Source organism: Ictidomys tridecemlineatus, chromosome 5 (assembly GCF_052094955.1).
Source record: "Ictidomys tridecemlineatus isolate mIctTri1 chromosome 5, mIctTri1.hap1, whole genome shotgun sequence".
NCBI lineage: Eukaryota > Metazoa > Chordata > Mammalia > Rodentia > Sciuridae > Ictidomys > Ictidomys tridecemlineatus.
In genome coordinates, this window is record NC_135481.1 from 40,350,035 (window position 1) to 40,368,610 (window position 18,576).

General features: G+C 34.7%; 1 protein-coding gene across 3 annotated transcripts in view; it reads left to right on the forward strand.

Moving 5' to 3' along the window:
* The window catches only part of Fsip1 (fibrous sheath interacting protein 1), a 203,102-nt gene extending 184,973 nt beyond the window's left edge, over nucleotides 1–18,129 (forward strand). For 2 of the 3 annotated variants that reach the window (XM_040274652.2, XM_005316389.4), the window contains exons 11-12: nucleotides 8,802–9,312; nucleotides 17,823–18,129. In XM_040274652.2, the coding sequence (XP_040130586.2) occupies nucleotides 8,802–9,312; nucleotides 17,823–17,869 (558 nt within the window). In that variant the 3' untranslated portion in view covers nucleotides 17,870–18,129. The remainder of the gene's footprint in view (nucleotides 1–8,801; nucleotides 9,313–17,822) is intronic. The other variant, XM_040274654.2, reaches the window with a different exon arrangement.
* The last annotated feature ends 447 nt before the right edge of the window (nucleotides 18,130–18,576 follow it).

The following is an 18,576-nucleotide window of genomic DNA, read 5'->3' on the forward strand; positions in this document are numbered from 1 at the left end:
CTGGAAGCCCAGCATCAAGGTGAGGTACAGACAATCTGCATGGGTACTACAAGAATTGGATTAAAAAAAAAAAAAAGACCCAACAGTATGCTGCCTCCAAGAGACTCATCTCATAGGAAAAGACATCCACAGACTGAAGGTGAAGGGTTGGGAAAAATCATACCACTCATATGGACTGCAGAAGCAAGCAGAGGTTTCCATCCTCATGTCAAATAAAGTAGACTTCAAACTAAAGTTAATCACAAAGGATAAAGAAGGACACTACATACTGCTCAAGGGAACCATACACCAACAAGTCTAAACAATTATAAATATATATGCCCCAAACAATGGAGCATCTACATTCATCAAACAAACTCTTCTCAAGTTCAAGAGTCAAATAGACCACAACACAATAATTTTGGGTGACTTTAACACACCTATTTCATCACTAGATAGATCTTTCAAATAAAAGCTGAACAAAGAAACTATAGAACTCAATAATACAATCAATAACTTAACTGACACATATAGAATATTTCAACCTTCAATGAGAGAATATACTTTTTTCTTAGTAGCACATGGATCCTTTTCTAAAATAGACCATATACTATGCCACAAAGCAGCTATTAGCAAATATAAAAAAGTAGAGATACTACCCTGCATTCTATCAGATCATAATTGAATGAAATTAGAAATCAATAATAAAAATAAGAAATAAAATCCACTCCAGAACCTGGAGACTAAATAATATGCTACTGATTGAATAATGGATTACAGAAGACATCAAGGAGGAGATCTAAAAGTTTTTAGACGTAAATGAGAACACAGATACAACATATCGAAATCTCTGGGACACTATGAAAGCAGTTCCAAGAGGAAATTCCATTGCAAACTTTATTCCTTAAAAGAAGAAAAAGTCAACAAATAAATGACTTAATACTACATCTCAAAGCCCTATAAAAAAAGAAGAACAAATCAACACCAAAAGAAACAGAAGACAGGAAATAATTAAAATAAGAGCTGAAATCAATGAAATTGAAACAAAAGAAACAATTGAAAGAATTGACAAAAAGTTGGTTCTTTGAAAAAATAAGTAAAATTGACAGACCCTTAGCCATGCTAACGAAGAGGAGAGAGAGAACTCAAATCACTAACATACTTTTTTTCAAAAAAGGAAATATCACAACAGACACTACAGAAATACAGAAGATAATTAGAAATTATTTTGAAAACTTATAGTCCAATAAAATAGAAAATAATGAAGGCATTGACAAATTTCTAGAGTCATATAATTTGCCCAAATTGAATCAAGATGATATATACAATTTAAACAGCTCAATTTCAAGTGACGAAATAGCAGATGCCATCAAAAGTCTACCAACCAAGAAAAGCCCAGGACCGGATGGATACACAGCTGAGTTCTACAAGACCTTTAAAGAAGAACTAATACCAAAACTCTTCAATTTATTTGAAGAAAAAGAGCACTTCCAATATCACCCTGATTCCAAACCCAGGCAAAGACACATCAAAAAAAGAAAACTTCAGACCAATATCTCCAGTGAACATAGATGCAAAAATTCTCATTAAAATTCTGGCAAATCGAATACAAAAACATATCAAAAAGATTGTGCACCATGATCAAGTGAGATTCATCCCAGGGATGCAAGGTTTCATCATATGGAAATCAATAAATGTAATTCATCACATCAATAGACTTAAAGATAAGAATCATATAATCATCTCAATAGATGCAGAAAAAGCATTTGACAAAATATACTACCCCTTTATGTTCAAAACACTAGAAAAACTTGGGATAACAGGAACGTATCTCAACATGATCTATGCAAAGCCCCAGGGCAACGTCATTCTAAATGGAGAAAAAATTGAAGGTATTCCCTCTAAAAACTGGAACAAGACAAGGATGCCCTTTTTCACCACTTCTATTTAACATAGTTCTTTTTTTAATTTTTAATATTGGTTGTTCAAAACATTACATAGTTCTTGACATATCATATTTCATACATTTGTTAACACTGGCCAGAGCAATTAGATAGGCAAAAGAATTTAAAGGGATACACATACATAGGAAAGGAAGAATTCAAATTGGCTGTATTTGCTGATGATATGATTCTGTACCTGGAAGACCCTAAAGGTTTCACCAGAGAACTCCTAGAACTAATAAATGAATTCATCAAAGTAGCAAGATATAAAACCAACACCCATAAATCAAAGGCACAAGAATTAAAATCAAGAATCAATAAATGGGATGGACTCAAACTAAAAGGCTTCTTTGCAGCAAAAGAAACAATCTGTGAGGTGAATAGAGACTCTACATCTTGGGGGCAAATTTTTACTCCTCACACATCAAATAGAGCACTAATCTCTAAAGTATATAAAGAATTCAAAAAGTTAAACACCAAAAAAAAAACCCCCAAAATCCAAATAACCCAATCAATAAATGGGCCAGGGATCTGAAGAGACACTTCTCAGATGATGATATACAATCATCTTACTCCAGTCAGAATGGCAGCTATTATGAAGACAAACAACAACAAGTGTTGGCGAGGATGTGGGGACTACAAATTGTTGCAGCCAATGTGGAAAGCAATATGGAGATTTCTTGGAAAATTGGGAATGAAACCACCATTTAACCCAACTGTCCCTCTCCTCAGTCTATACCCAAAGGAGTTAAAAACAGCATACTACAGGGACACAGCTACATCAATATTTATAGCAGAACAATTCACAATAGTTAAGCTGTGGAATAAAATCATGGCATTTGCAGGTAAATGGATGGAGTTAGAGGAGATAATGCTAAGTGAAGTTAGCCAATCCCAGAAAACCAAATGCCAAATGTTTTCTTTGTTATAAGGAGGCTGATTCATAGTGGGATAGAGAGCAGGAGCATGGGAAGAATAGATGAATTCTAGATAGGGCAGGGGGATTGGAGGGGAAGGGAGAGGGCATGAAGTTAGAAATGATGGTGGAAAGTGATGATCATTATTATCCAAAGTACAGGTATGAAGACACGAATTGCTATGAATATAGCAACCAGAGATATGAAAAATTGTGCTCTATATGTGTAATAAGAATTGTAATGTATTCTGCTGTCATATATAAATTAAAAAAAATCAGTGAGTACTCAGATTTAATGAGATTGATGAAATTCAGAAACACCTTGATTCCTAATCCTTTAGTCAACTGTAGAACTTCATTAAGTGGCAGGTCGCTTTCTGATGGTTATGTATTTCATAGCAAGTAGTTTAAAAATATGGCAGATTTTGGGGGGATATTTTCTGCCCTGCTCATGCTTTATTCTTTGATAAATCATTTGTATCCATGGTCCTGCCAGAAACCAACTTTTTGCTATGTGATCCTCACCAGGTGCTAATGGGTCAGTGGTAGATACTTGAATCCGACTCAGTAGGTCAATTAATTTTGTTATTGACCTGTGAAGTTTTCTTGTTGAAAATATGAACTAAAGGACATAGTGTCAATAGTTATTCTATATCAGCTAAGTTTGTGAGAGAACAGAAATAATTGATAACCAGTGAGTTAATAGACCACAGGGAACCACCATTTGACCCAGTTATCCACTCCTTAGTATACACCCAAAGGACTTAAAATCAGCATACTACAGTGATGCAGCCACATCAATGTTTATAGCATCTCAATTCACATTATCTATGCTATGGAACCAACCTAGGTGCCTTTCAACAGATGAATGGATAAATAAAATGTGGTATATATACACAACGGAATATTACTCAGCCATAAAAGGAATGACTTTGTGCCTTTAGCTGGTAAATGAATGGATCCAGAGACTGTCATGTTGAGAGAAATAAGTCAATTCCCAAAATACAAAGGCCAAATGTTCTCTCTGATATTTGGATGCTAACACACAATCTGGGGGTGGGGGGGAGAATAGAAGTTTAGTGGGCTAGACAAAGGTAAATGAGGGGAAGGGAGGGGAGATGGGAATGGAAAGATAGAATGAATCAGATATAACTTTCCTATGTTCATATATGAATACATGATCATTGTAACTTCACATCATGTTCAACCATAAGAATGAGATCATAATTAGAATGTTGTATTCCATGTATGTATAATATGTCAAAATACACAGTACTGTCATGTGTATATAAAAAAGAAAAAAAGAATGTTATTAATAGATACACTTGAACGATTGTAAAAGTGAGGATATCTTGTTAAATAAATTTAGTTATATATCAAACATTAGTGAATAAATATTATTTATTTTTTCCTAAGAGGATGCACCAATTAATTGGAAAAGTTGTCTGATGATGAATATTGTACCTTCTTATAACCAAAAATTAAAATTAGGGAAATAAAAGAGAGAGAGAGACCACAGGAATCCAGAAGGAGAGTGATGGAACACATGACTTCAGTTTCTGGTGGCTTATCAGTTCTAGACTCCCAAAGCCAGTTGATATTTTATTTCCTGTTTGTTGGTATCCATGAAATGACTTCTTACATCTTACAATAGCCCTCACCCATCACCTCTTTTTTTTTTTTTGAGATAAGGGTTTCTGTTTTTTATAGTCAAGAGTCTTGACTAAAATAAACTGCTACTTAGGTGTTGCCAGTGGTGGTTGCAAGTGAGTTGTAAACTTGTATCTTGGTAGTTAAGCAAAGGGTGGAATGATTTCTAGTTGTTTATTTTGAAATTGAACTAGGTGTCATTGAAAACTACTTACATCCATGCTCTCATTGTTAATCATTTAGGACATATAACTTTCCACTCTTTATAGGGTGGGTCTTCAGAAATTCTGTTTAGGGAAAAAAAAATCCAAAATAAGCTTACATCAAAGACCAAGATTGCCTCTGCTGGTTTATAATGGTGAACTTTCTCATTGTTTGCACTAGAGACATAATTTTGATTGCCCTGTCAACAAATGCATTGCCCAAATAACTAGAGTTTTTATGGCTGGGGAAACTCCTGTCACACAGAATCATGATGCCAGGGAGGCAGGGTCCAAAGTGAGGTGAACCAGTCTGTGTTCTCTTTCCAGCAGTTAAAAGTCGCCTCCTCTTCTGATTTAGTGCCTGTACCAAACTGACATACACAGAGGGCACCCTGAAAACGGAGCTGTAGCTGTCAAGTTTTTGTTTTGCAGTGAGCCGAAGGAGAGGACACAGTGTAAGCTTACCCAAAACACAAAGCTTTTGTGGATAATTGAAATACCCTATAGAAAGCCTTAAAAAAAAAGAATAGACAGAATAAATAATAGAGAGAATAGACAGATAAATGAACACCAGTTGAGAAGAGGGCACTGGGAGATGGAAGAGAGAGAATACATTTACATTGAGAGGCAGTTCAGCCTAGTGGCAGGCATTCAGCCCAAGTTCACCATTTAGTAGATGCCTGACCTTGGACAGGTTCTTTACTTGGTGACTCAAGTTTGTTGCAAAGGTTAAAGGAATCAGTACACACAACATGAACACAGCAATGTCTGGCCTAGAGTAGGTGCCTAATAAATGGTAGTTATAATTATCCTGTATGACATCAACTCTCTGTCAATAATCCCAGCAAGGTAGATGAGAGCACACACTACAAGAGCATAATACATTTTCTCTTTAGCTATGAGCTGTGTTTGTATTGGTCAAAACAAGAAGGAAGATTCCTAAAAGGACCACTAAATAAAGATGCGGGGAGAAGGCCTTTCATATAAAGGGAGAAAATAGATTGATCTCTGACCTAGAAAAACTAAAACTATTGAATTGTATGAAAGACAGGAATGGTAAGAATAATAACTTGTTTATAAACTATTGGGAAATTAGAGCTGGCATGAAAAATGAATATTTGAGGCAAATACTTAAACAGATGGTTACTTGACTGTGCTTGTATAGTGAGTGGTTCAATTATGGAGCTCATTAGCTCTGGAGTGTCAGGAGCAATCCAGAGGGAGGCTGTGTTACAGTCCTTAACTATAGAGAGTGGTTAAGGATGTTTGTGATAGAGCCCAGGTTAAGTCCAATTCAGCATTTGTAATGACATCTATTGATAGATCTACACTACAAGCATCATTTACTGAGATTTTACTGTGGGAAAAGCTCTGCTGGGAATCAAGATATGAAAGATGGATTTTACTAAAATTTCTGATCTGTACCACCACCCAGAAATACTATAATCAAGTTAATTTAATTTGAGGGTTTAAGATATTTGATTCATTTTTATTTAAAATGTTTTGAGACCAAAGAATTTTTATGAAGGTTCTCCATTGATATGAAGAATTTAAAGAAATGAAAGTTCTTTCCTATTGTTTAGTTTTTATAATTCTACCCAGTCTACTCTCTAATGTTAATAAGAAAGATTATTCTTTCATTTTTTTTTTGGTGTTTATTTTTATTTTTGCTGGTGCTGGAGGCTGAACCCAGGGCCTCAAGCATTCTAAGTGCACATATTATCCCTGAGCTGTACCTCCAGTCCTGTCCTTTATTGTACTTTTAGATAGTAATTTTAGAATGACAAGTTAGAGATTATCTTCAATTCCTCATTTCAGATAAAGGTGATAGGTCCCTGAGAACTTGGGTGACACATTCAGGGTGGCAGAGCTTTGATGAAAGCCTAGGTTCTAGTCTTTGTGTTTTCTTTACTATCAGGCTGCTTCCCCCCTCAAGAAATTGTAGTTCTGCTTATTTCTGGATACACAAAGGCTGAAATGTGTTATGTTTTATCTTCAACTACTGAGAAGCAGATTTGCTGTGAAGCCAGTGAAGCTTCAATAATGGGACCCCTCAGTTGTATGAGCTTTGGAGTGGGTTTGCATTAGCAAACATTTCCATCAGCATTTCTTCTCAATGAGATATTTTCAGACACAGACTTAACTCTCCAAGCTTCCAACAATTTGTTGTGATCTTGTATATAACTTTGTATTTTAATTTTGTATTTTTTTAAAAAGAAGTGCTTTCCTTCTGCTGCAAGATCATATGTTTCTGGCTCTATGAAATTGGATCTGTTTCTGATGTCCAAAGATACAATCAGTTGGGAATTTTATTTAAATATTTTATATTTTTATTTAAAAATTTTGAATACGCTTAAGTTACGTTTATGTTTTAAGTGAATTAAAATTTTATTATATAAAATTAAAACTTGTGTTAAAATAAGCTTCAGGTGAGTTACCTAAATTGTGAATTCCAGATAATTACTAAGAATACATTTCCAGATAATCTCTTTATTATTTTCAAACTCACAGTGACTTTTGCCACTGAGTTTTCATATCGGTTGGTTAAATATAATTTTAAAACAAATAAGAACTAGGGTTGTGGCTCAGCGGTAGAGCACTTGCCTAGTTCGTGCAAGGCCCTGGGTTCAATCCTCAGCACCATATAAAAATAAATAAATAAAAAACAAAAGTATAGTGTCCAACTACAACTAAATATATATATATATATTTTTAAAAAGTAAATAAAACAGATGATAGATTTTAAAAGTATAATACGCAAATTTAAAAAATTTTTTGATAGTTGCTCAAAACATTACAATGATCTTGACATATCATACATTTGATTCAAATGGGGTACGTAATCTTATAATACACAACTTTTTTTACATGCTATTTTTATTAGCTACACTAGGCATTACATGTTGCTAATGGGGAGTTACCTATTATAGTTGTAATAGCAGAATCTCCCCCTCTCCCTATGCTCTACATATACAGAATATTTAGTATTTTTTACTATTTACTTACAAAGTAGGATAATAGCATTATTTTGCTTTGCAGAAGTAGACATTAAGGCCATTGCAAGTAAGAATAAAATTTTTCTTATGGGGACTTCTTATTCTTAGAGAACTTATTCCTTTTCAAAGGAGGAATGAGTGTTTTCCTAGATAATACACTGAGGATTATGCTGATTATTTAGAGGAGGAGAGATTTTTTTTCAATGTGTTTCAATACATTTTAATGCTATTCCTTTTTGAGATTGTTTTAACTCAAGTAACATGTAGTTCAGTTGAATTTTTGTAAACTGTGGCTCTATTCTTTGATTGATTTATTTCTGAGGACATAACCAAAAGAAAAATGTTCTAAATCCTTAAGGTCTTAGTTCAAATACCTAGCCCTGGTTATCTTTACAGGTAAATATTTAATAAGTGTGATCAAATCTTTCTCCCTAAATGCACTGCTCCTGGAATGCTCTTGCCTCCTGCCTGGACCTGTAACTTTGAAGCAACTGCACATCTCAGGATGCTCTACTCCTTCACTCTTCCTTTTCTGTCTTCAGCAGTATTGTCCACTGAACGTTGTAGACAGACAGAAGAGTGAATCATGGGGGGCAGGTGCAGTAAGCTCTATTAGCCTCAGATTTTTTTTTTCTTATCAATTACGGAATTGGGTGGTGGTTGGGTTTATGCTGAGGAATGGGTGGAGACAGAGAAATACCTCCTGGGGATTATGACAATATTCCCATCTGTTTATCAAAGAGGTGATTGCCTACTTCTTTGCTTGATGATTTTTAAAATCAGAGGTGCTTTTCTGATTTCTCCGTTTAAGCTCAAGTTACTTTTATGTGTAGAGAGGTTATTAGTGATTAATGTGGTATAGTAATTAATTTTTGTAGGATTTCCTTCACCTCCCCCACCCCACTCTAATTCTAGTGTGAATGATTGAGTCTAAAGTTATTCTCTAGGGCTGCTTTGCACCTTTTAATAATTTACAATAATTTGTTTTCTTATTTGCATATATAATGTAAGGGGTTTCCTGGCATTTTCATTTATATTGTATTATTGGAACTTTAGCAAACAAACATGTTTACTCAATCAATTGATTATGAAAACTTTTGGTTTGTTTCATCAGTTAGATTCCACATCACTTCTCTCTGAGGAACAGTTGAGGTGTCTTCTGGATGAATGCACATTCAAACAAAAGTCCATCATGAGGCTTTCTTCTGACAGAGAAAATGAAGATATTGAGGACATAACATCAGAGTTCCCCAAGCTTTCTAGATCTATCCTCTCTAAGTTACTAAATAGGTCAGAAGCAGAGGTCCAGAAAACTGAGGTAGAGGATGAAGATATGCTTGAGAATGTAGAATGTAAAGTTGCTGAACAGTGCTATCTCACAGAATCCCTGACTGGGCATTTTATATCAGAAGCTTTTGTAATTGATACAGAGAATATGAAATGCCTCCAATTTTCCAAGAATGAGGTTATTAGTGATGCAGAAGACTACTTTATGTCAAAGACTGTTGGCATTGGGAGATTGAAAAGGCCTTCCTTCTTGGATGATCCACTGTATGGTGTCAATGTGAGCCTTTCATCAGAAAACCAACATCTGAAACTGAGTTTTCCTGGGAAACCAACAACAGGTGAGACTTAGAGAACATGTGTTATTTATCACAGAGTGTTACTTATAACAAAGGAGCACATTGGGATCATCTGAGGAGTCTCTGCTTATTTATTTTAATACCAATGTCCAAGACCCTCTCCAGGCTTAACTGAAATAAGAGTTTCTAGCTGTCAATTAATGTGGTGACAGGATTTCACTGGGTGCACTTGAGAAATATGGGTTTCAGTTTAGTGAAAGGAAGCTAATTATCTTATCTTATTGTGGTCCTCAGATAGAACCAGTTCTACCAATAATGACAATTGTACAATTTGAATGTACTTAATATTGAAGTTTCATCCACTTGATTGTAACTGTATTGATGAAACCTGGTTGTGGTGGATTGATTTTGGGAAGTGAACTGCAGTGGTTTGAAAGGGGTATGTGCTGGTGTATGTCATTATTCCACTAAACAGTTCAAAGGAACTAGAGTGTTTGAGAAGCTTTTGTTTGTCATAATGTAGTCTTATTGCTTTGCAGTGGAGCCATGGGATTTTTAGAAATAGTGACACTATTAGCTAATTTTTTTCCATTAAATGAATATTTTGGATCCACCCACATAAGCCTCTGCAGGGTCCAGGCACACAGCAGGCTGGGTCCACACCTTTCTTGGTGGGGCAGACACTCACTAGAGCCTAGCCTCTGGTGCAGGACTGCCCCTTCTGACCACTGTACTACCCCGAGAGCTGAGATCCAGCCCAGATGGCTCACAACAACCCATGCAGGATCCAGGATTTTGCCCGGTTCATCCCTCCCCTGGCAAAGCAGACACTGCCAGAGCCTAGCCTTTGGCACAAGACTGCCCCTTCCTACCAGCAGATGCCATGGGAAGTCAAGCCTAGCAGCTCGGATCCACCCACTCCAACTTACTTAGGTCCCAGACACAGGATTCAGTAGCATCCATTGAGGGATACCAGCAGGGTCTGGAAGCCCAACATCAAGGTGAGTTACAGACAATCTGCACAGGTACTATAAGAATATAGGGAAGAAACTGTAATATCTCAGATACACACTGCAATAAAGGAAGACAGATAGACAACGTGAAAAAAAATAAGGGAGGAAAGTGCCCCAAACAAACCAGGACACTATAACAACAGAACCTATGGGTAGTGAAGTTGATGAAATGTCAGAGAAGGAGTTCAGAATGTTCATAATTAAAATGATCTGTGAATCACCTAAGTTAGAAAATACAGGCAAAAATTGATCACTCCAACAATGTGATAAGAGAGCAAATAAGGTAGCAAAATATTACTTCAAGAGAGAGAGAGAGAAACTGGAAAAAAAGGTCAGAAATCCTTGAAATGAAGGATACAATACATCAAATAAAAAAACTCAATAGAAAGCATAACCAACAGACTAGATCACTTGGAAAAAAGAACATCAGATAATGAAGACAAAGTATACAATCTAGAAAATAAAGTTGATCACACAGTGAAGAAAGTTAGAAACCATGAATAGAACATCCAAGAATTATGGGACAGCATCAAAAGACCAAATCTAAGAGTAATCAGGATAGAGGAAGGCACAGAGTTTCAAACCAAAGGAATGCACAATCTCTTCAATGAGATAATATCAGAAAATTTCCCAAGCATGAAGAATGAATTGGAAAACCAAATACAGGAGGCTTACAGGACATCTAATGTACAAAATTTCAACAGGTCTACACCAAGGAACATTATAATGAAAATGCCTAGCATACAGAATAAGGATAGAATCTTAAAAGCTGCAAGAGAGAGGAATCAGATCACATATAGGGGGAGACCAGTTTGTACCTCAGCAGATTTTTCAATCCAGACCCTCAAAGCCAGGAGATTGTGGAACAACATATACAATGCTCTGAAAGAAAATGGATGCCAACCAAGAGTCTTATATCCAGAAAAACTAAACTTTAGATTTGATGATGAAATAAAAACCTTCCATGATAAATGAAAGTTAAAAGAATTTAAAACTAGAAAGCCTGCACTACAGAACATCCTGGGCAAAATATTCCAAGAAGAGAAAATGAAAAACAATGACAAAAATCAGCAGAGGGAGGGATTACACTAAAGGAAAATCTAATCAGAGGCAAAACCAAGTCACATTAAATACCAAAAATAAACAAAAATGACTGGGAATAAAAATCATGTCTCAATATTAACCCTGAATATTAATGTCTAAACTCATCAATCAAAAGACATAGACTAGCAGATTGGATCAAACAAACAAATAGCCAAAAACCCCAACACTATGCTGCCATGCTGCCTACAAGAGACACATCTCATAGAAAAAGACATTCACAGACTGAAGGTAAAGAGTAGGGGAAAATCATACCACTCACATGGACTGTAGGAGCAAGCAGGGATTTCCATCCTCATATCAAATAAAGTAGACTTCAAACTAAAGTCAGTCAAAAAGGATAAAGATACTGTTTAAGGGAACCATACAACAACAAGACTTAACAATTATAAATATATATCCCCAAACAATGGAGCATCTACATTCATCAAACAAACTTTTCTCAAGTTCAAGAGTCAAATAGACCACAACACAATAATTTTGGGTGACTTTAACACACCTATTTCATCACTAGATAGATCTTTCAAATAAAAGCTGAACAAAGAAACTATAGAACTCAATAATACAATCAATAACTTAACTGACACATATAGAATATTTCAACCTTCAATGAGAGAATATACTTTTTTCTTAGTAGCACATGGATCCTTTTCTAAAATAGACCATATACTATGCCACAAAGCAGCTATTAGCAAATATAAAAAAGTAGAGATACTACCCTGCATTCTATCAGATCATAATTGAATGAAATTAGAAATCAATGATAAAATAAGAAATAAAATCCACTCCAGAACCTGGAGACTAAATAATATGCTACTGATTGAATAATGGGTTACAGAAGACATCAAGGAGGAGATCTAAAAGTGTTTAGACGTAAATGAGAACACAGATACAACATATCGAAATCTCTGGGACACTATGAAAGCAGTTCTAAGAGGAAATTCCATTGCAAACTTTATTCCTTAAAAGAAGAAAAAGTCAACAAATAAATGATTTAATACTACATCTCAATGCCCTATAAAAAAAAAAAGAACAAATCAACACCAAAAGAAACAGAAGACAGGAAATAATTAAAATAAGAGCTGGAATCAATGAAATTGAAACAAAAGAAACAATTGAAAGAATTGACAGAAGGAGAAGTTGGCTCTTTGAAAAAATAAGTAAAATTGACAGACCCTTAGCCATGCTAATGAAGAGTAGGAGAGAGAAAACTCAAATCACTAACATACGTTTTTTTTTAAAAAAGGAAATATCACAACAGACACTACAGAAATACAGAAGATAATTAGAAATTATTTTGAAAATTTGTACTCCAATAAAATAGAAAATAATGAAGGCATTGACAAATTTCTAGAGTCATATAATTTGCCCAAATTGAATCAGGATGATATACACAATTTGAACAGCTCAATTTCAATGACGAAATAGCAGATGCCATCAAAAGTCTACCAACCAAGAAAAGCCCAGGACCGGATGGATACACAGCTGAGTTCTACAAGACCTTTAAAGAAGAACTAATACCAATACTCTTCAATTTATTTCAGGAAATAGAAAAAGAGTCAGCACTTCTAAATTCATTCTATGGGGTCAATATCACCCTGATTCCAAACCCAGGCAAAGACACATAAAAAAAAAAGAAAAAAAAAAAAAGAAAACTTCAGACTAATATCTCTAGTGAACATAGATGCAAAAATTCTCATTAAATTCTGGTAAATTGAATACAAAAACATATCAAAAAGATCATGCACCACAATCAAGTTGTATTCAAGCCAGGGATGCAAGATTGTTTCAACATATGGAAATCAATAAATGTAATTAATCACATCAATAGACTTAAAGATAAGAATCATATGATCATCTCAATAGATGCTGAAAAAGTTCTTGACAAAATACAGCACCCCTTTATGTTCAAAACACTAGAAAAACTTGGGATAACAGGAACATATCTCAACATGATAAAGGGTGTCTATGCTAAGCCCCAGGCCAATGTCATTCTAAATGGAGAGAAAAATTGAAGGCATTCCCTCTAAAACCTGGAACAAGACTAGGATGCTCTCTTTCACCACTTCTATTTAAAATAGTTCTTGAAACACTGGCCAGAGCAATTGGACGAACAAAAGAATTTAAAGGGATATACATAGGAAAAGAAGAATTCAAATTGGCTCTATTTGCTGATATGATTCTATACCTGGAAGACCCTAAAAGTTCCACCAGAAAATTCCTAGAACTAGTAAATGAATTCATCAAAGTAGCAAGATATAAAACCAACACCCATAAATCAAAGGCATTTCTGTGTATCAGTGACAAATCCTCAGAAAGGGAAATGAAGAAAACTATCCCATTCTCAATAGGCTAAAAAAATAAAATAAAATAAATAAAAATAAAATAAATGGGGATCAACTAAAAAAAGAAATAAAAGATCTATGTAATGAAAATTACAGAACCCTAAAGAAAGAAGTCAAAGAGGACCTTAGAAGATAGAAAGATCTACCTTGCTCTTAGATAGGCAGAATTAATATTAGCAAAATGACCATACTTCCAAAAACATATACAGATTTAATGTAATTCTGATAAAAATCCCAATAACATTCTCATAGAAATAGAAAAAGCAATCATGAAATTCAACTGGAAAAATAAGAGACCCAGAATAGCTAAAGCAATCCTTAGCAGGAAGTGTGAAGCAGGTGGCATCACTATACCAGACCTTAAACTATACTACAAAGCAATAGTAACAAAAACAGCATGATACTGGCACCAAAACAGACTGGTAGACCAATGGTACAGAATAGAGGACACAAAGACTAACCCATGAAACTACAATTATCTTATATTAGACAAAGATGCCAAGAATATGCATTGGAGAAAAGATAGCATCATCAACAAATGGTGCTGGGAAAACTGGAAATCCATATGCAACAAAATGAAATTTAACCCTTATCTCTTACCATGCACAAAACTCAACTCAAAATGGATCAAGGACTTAAGAATAAAACCAGAGACCCTACTTTTTCTAATAGAAAAAAAAGTAGGCCCTAATCTCCACCATGTGGAATTAGGCCCCAACTTCCTTAATAAGACTCCTTTGGCACAAGGATTAAAATCAAGAATCAATAAATGGGATGGACTCAAACTAAAAGGCTTCTTCTCAACAAAAGAAACAGTCTGTGAGGTGAGAGCCTATATTTGGGAGCAAATCTTTACTCCTTATACATCAGATAGAGCACTAATCACTAGGATATATAAATAATTCAAAAAGCTAAATACCAAAAACCAAATAGCCCAATCAATAGATTGGCCAAGGACCCTGAAGAGACACTTCTCAGAGGATGATGAACAATCAATTAACAAATACATGAAACAATGTTCATCATCACTAGCAATTAGAGAAATGCAAATCAGAACCACTCTAAGGTTTCATCTCATTCTAGTCAGAATGGCAGCTATTATGAAGACAAACAACAATAAGTGTTGACGAGGATGTGGGGAAAATAGTACACTCATACACGGCTGGTGGGACTGCAAATTGGTGCAGCCAATATGGAAAGCAGTATGGAGATTTCTTGGAAAATTGGGAATGGAACCACCATTTAACCTAACTGTCCCTCTCCTCAGTCTATACCCAAAGGACTTAAAAACAGCATACTACAGGGACACAGTCACATCAATGTTTATAGCAGCACAATTCACAATAGCTAAACTGTGGAACCAACCTAGATGCCCTTCAATAGATGAATGGCTAAAAAAATGTGGCATATATACACAATGGAATATTTACTCAGCAATGAAAGAGAATAAAATCATGGCATTTGCAGGTAAATGGATGGAGTTAGAGAAGATAAATGCTAAGTGAAGTTATCCAATCCCCAAAAAACAAATGCCAATCTTTTTTTTTTTTTTTAAATATAAGGAGGCTGATTCATAGTGGGATAGGGAGCAGGAGCATGGGAGGAATAGAGGAACTCTAGATAGGGCAGAGGGGTTAGAAGGGAAGGGAGGGGTATGGGGTAATTAATGATGGTGGAATGTATTGATCATTACTATTCAAAGTACATGTATGAAGACACGAATTGGTGTGAATATACTATGTATACAACCAGAGATATGAAAAATTTTGCTCTCTCTATATAATAAGAATTGTAATGCATTCTGCTGTCATATATAAATAAAAAAACTTACATAAAAAAGAATATTTTGGTTTGCTCCAAGTGAAGTCCTTAATTCATCATTGTCTTCATGGATTTCTCTTTTTCTCAGTTTGTCCTCAGACCTATTTATTTGTTAAATTACTTTTACAGGTTCTATTAATTGCTTCTTAGATGCTCTTGGTGACTGTGTTTTACCTGGTTTACTATGTTCTAGGAAGGGGTTTTCAACCTTATACTGTTGACATTCTTGGGCTGGACATTCTTTGTTGTAGGGAACTGTTCTGTGCATTGTAGGATATTTAACGGAATCTCCGCTTCTACTCAATTGATGCCAGTAGTGTACCATGAAGTTCTGGCAAACAAAAGTATTTCCAGACATCACTAAATGTTAACTGAGGGACAAAATTTTCCCCAATTGAGGACCATTGTTCCTAAATACAAAATAAGTAGGACATAATCACTGCTCTGAAGTATTTTCATAGTCTATTGATGAAGAGAGGCACTTTCATAGATAATTACAGTGGAGTGGGACAAGCATATAAGACCTTCAGAACAAAGTCCATAGGCATCATTACAGAGGGAATGACAATATCATTAAGTTTCTTACTTTTCTTAGAAGCTTCAAATCATCTGGACTTAATTGTTCAACTGATTTTTTTGAATTTTTAAATAATAGTTTCGAGATTAAATTTATATACCTGTATTAGTTTCTTATGGTTGCTATAACAGATTGCCAAAACAGAAATTTATTCTCATAGTTTTGGAGGTCAAAAGTCCGAAATCAAGGAGTCACCAAGACTACATACACTCTGCCTGGAGGCGGTAGAGGAGGATGCTTCTTACTTGCTTTTCCCAGTTTCTCATGGCTGTCAGTGTTCTTTGGCTTTCTCACTTTCTGATCACATCACTGCAGTCTTTTCTTCTCTCTTCACATTGCCTTCCTTTCTGGGTTTCTTAATTTCCCTCAGCTTTTTTCTTTAAAAAATACTTCTCACTGAATTTAGGGCCTACCCCAATGATTCAGGATGATCTCCTAATCTCAGGATCCTTTAATTTGGCCTCATTTTAGAAAATGAACTTTTTCCAAAATAAGGTAAAATTCACAAATCCAGAGCCTAAGAAGAATGAGGACATAGTTTTTGTGGGGCCACTCTTCAATAACACCAACGCATTCACCAATTTAAAGGGTGTAATTCAAAGACTTATGCTATAATCACAGAGTTGTACATCCATTACTGCTATTGATTTCATATTTTCCTTATCTCACCTCAAAGAAACACTATGTCCATTAATTATCATTCTTTTTTTTTCTTCTAATCCCCAGCTCTAGGCAGTCACTATCCTACTTTCTGTTTCAATAAATTTGCCTGGCCTGAATATTTCACATAAATGGAATCATACAATATGTCACCTTTTGCTACTGGCCTTTTATGCTTAACATAATGTTTTCAAGGTTTATCCATGTTGCAGTATGCCAACACTTCATTCTTTTTATTGTTAGATAATATTCCATTGTATTGATAGTCCATATTTTATTTATCACTTTAATACTTGATGGACACTTGAGTTATTTCTACTTTTTGGTTAATATATATATATATGTATATATGTATATTATATATATATATATATAATGCTGATGTGAATACTTGTGAACAAGTTTTTGTGTGAATGCATATTTTCATTTCTCTTGGGCATATACTTAGGAGTAGAATCACCAGGTCTAAAATCATAACGTTTTGAGGAATTGCCAGACTCTTTTCCAGAGTTACTATGACATATTATTTTCCACAAGTCTTTTGTGATTCTTATTATCTTCCTTTATTTAATTCTGTTATCAATTCTGTCTTTTCTGTTAACCTTCTCACCTTAGGGTAGAAAAACATTTCCATTCCACTTCTGTTAGTGTCACGATTTATTTCTGTTTTTGAAGACAAAGTCAATTATTTCTTATCTACCCTACATATAGCATTCACTTTACCCTATTTCCTGGAAGCTTAATAGAAAGCAAAAAAGTAATTTTGTTGTCTATCTCTAAATCCATAATCATTTCAGCTTTCAAAACTCAAAAAGTTCTGTCTGAGAAGTAAGCTCAATGAAGACAAACACCTTATCTTTTGATCTTACTTTTAAGCTTTATACACAACTTGTGGTGACTACTCAATACATATTACATGAGAATGTGATGTATTATATGTTAAAGGATTTAAAATTTAATAGGCTCAATTAGTTGCCTTAATTATGGACACATTTCTGATTATCTAATGACTTTGGTTGTTATTTTTATATGTAGATGAACAGGAGACTGAAGATGTAGTGGAAGAAGGTGAAGAATCTTAAGCAAGGACCTCCTGGGATGTGCTCTGAAGAAAGTTGATAATGAAGTTAAAGTCTATTTCTTTCTGAATTCTTTGAATTTAATGAATGAATTATAGAGACTATTTCTTAAAAAATGATTTTGACATTGGGGCTGGGGGTATAGCTCAGTTGGTAAGAGTGTTTGTCTCGCAAGCACAAGATCCTGGCTTCAATCCCCAGCACCAAAACGAACAAACAAACAAACAAATAAATAAAAACTAAAAACCTTCTTGCTTTGTAAATTACATTTCCTTGCTATTTTTTGAGACTTGGGGTACAATTGTTCAATGATTTTTCTTCATTGTAATTTCTGGGAAATTTGTAAGTATGTTGCTAATCTTGCAACATCAGGGACACAGTTATAAAAACCAACATTGTAATATATGAGTGTGTGTTAAACTAGTGAAAGTGGTATGATTGATGATTGTTCTATATTTGATTCTTTTTCTTTTTCTTTTTTATTTGATTATGTTGTCAATTGTGCCTGTTCTGTTAACCTTCTCACTAAGGGTAGAAAAACATTTCTATTTCATTTCTTTTAGTGTCACAGTTTCCCCCCCTCTGTCCTTAAAGAGACAAAAGGCAATCAGGCCACAGGAAGAAATGAATTTTCTCAACATTAAGGGAGATCATAGTAACTTATTAGCCATAATACTTTTCTTAAGTAGTTTAACAAGTTATTTGATATA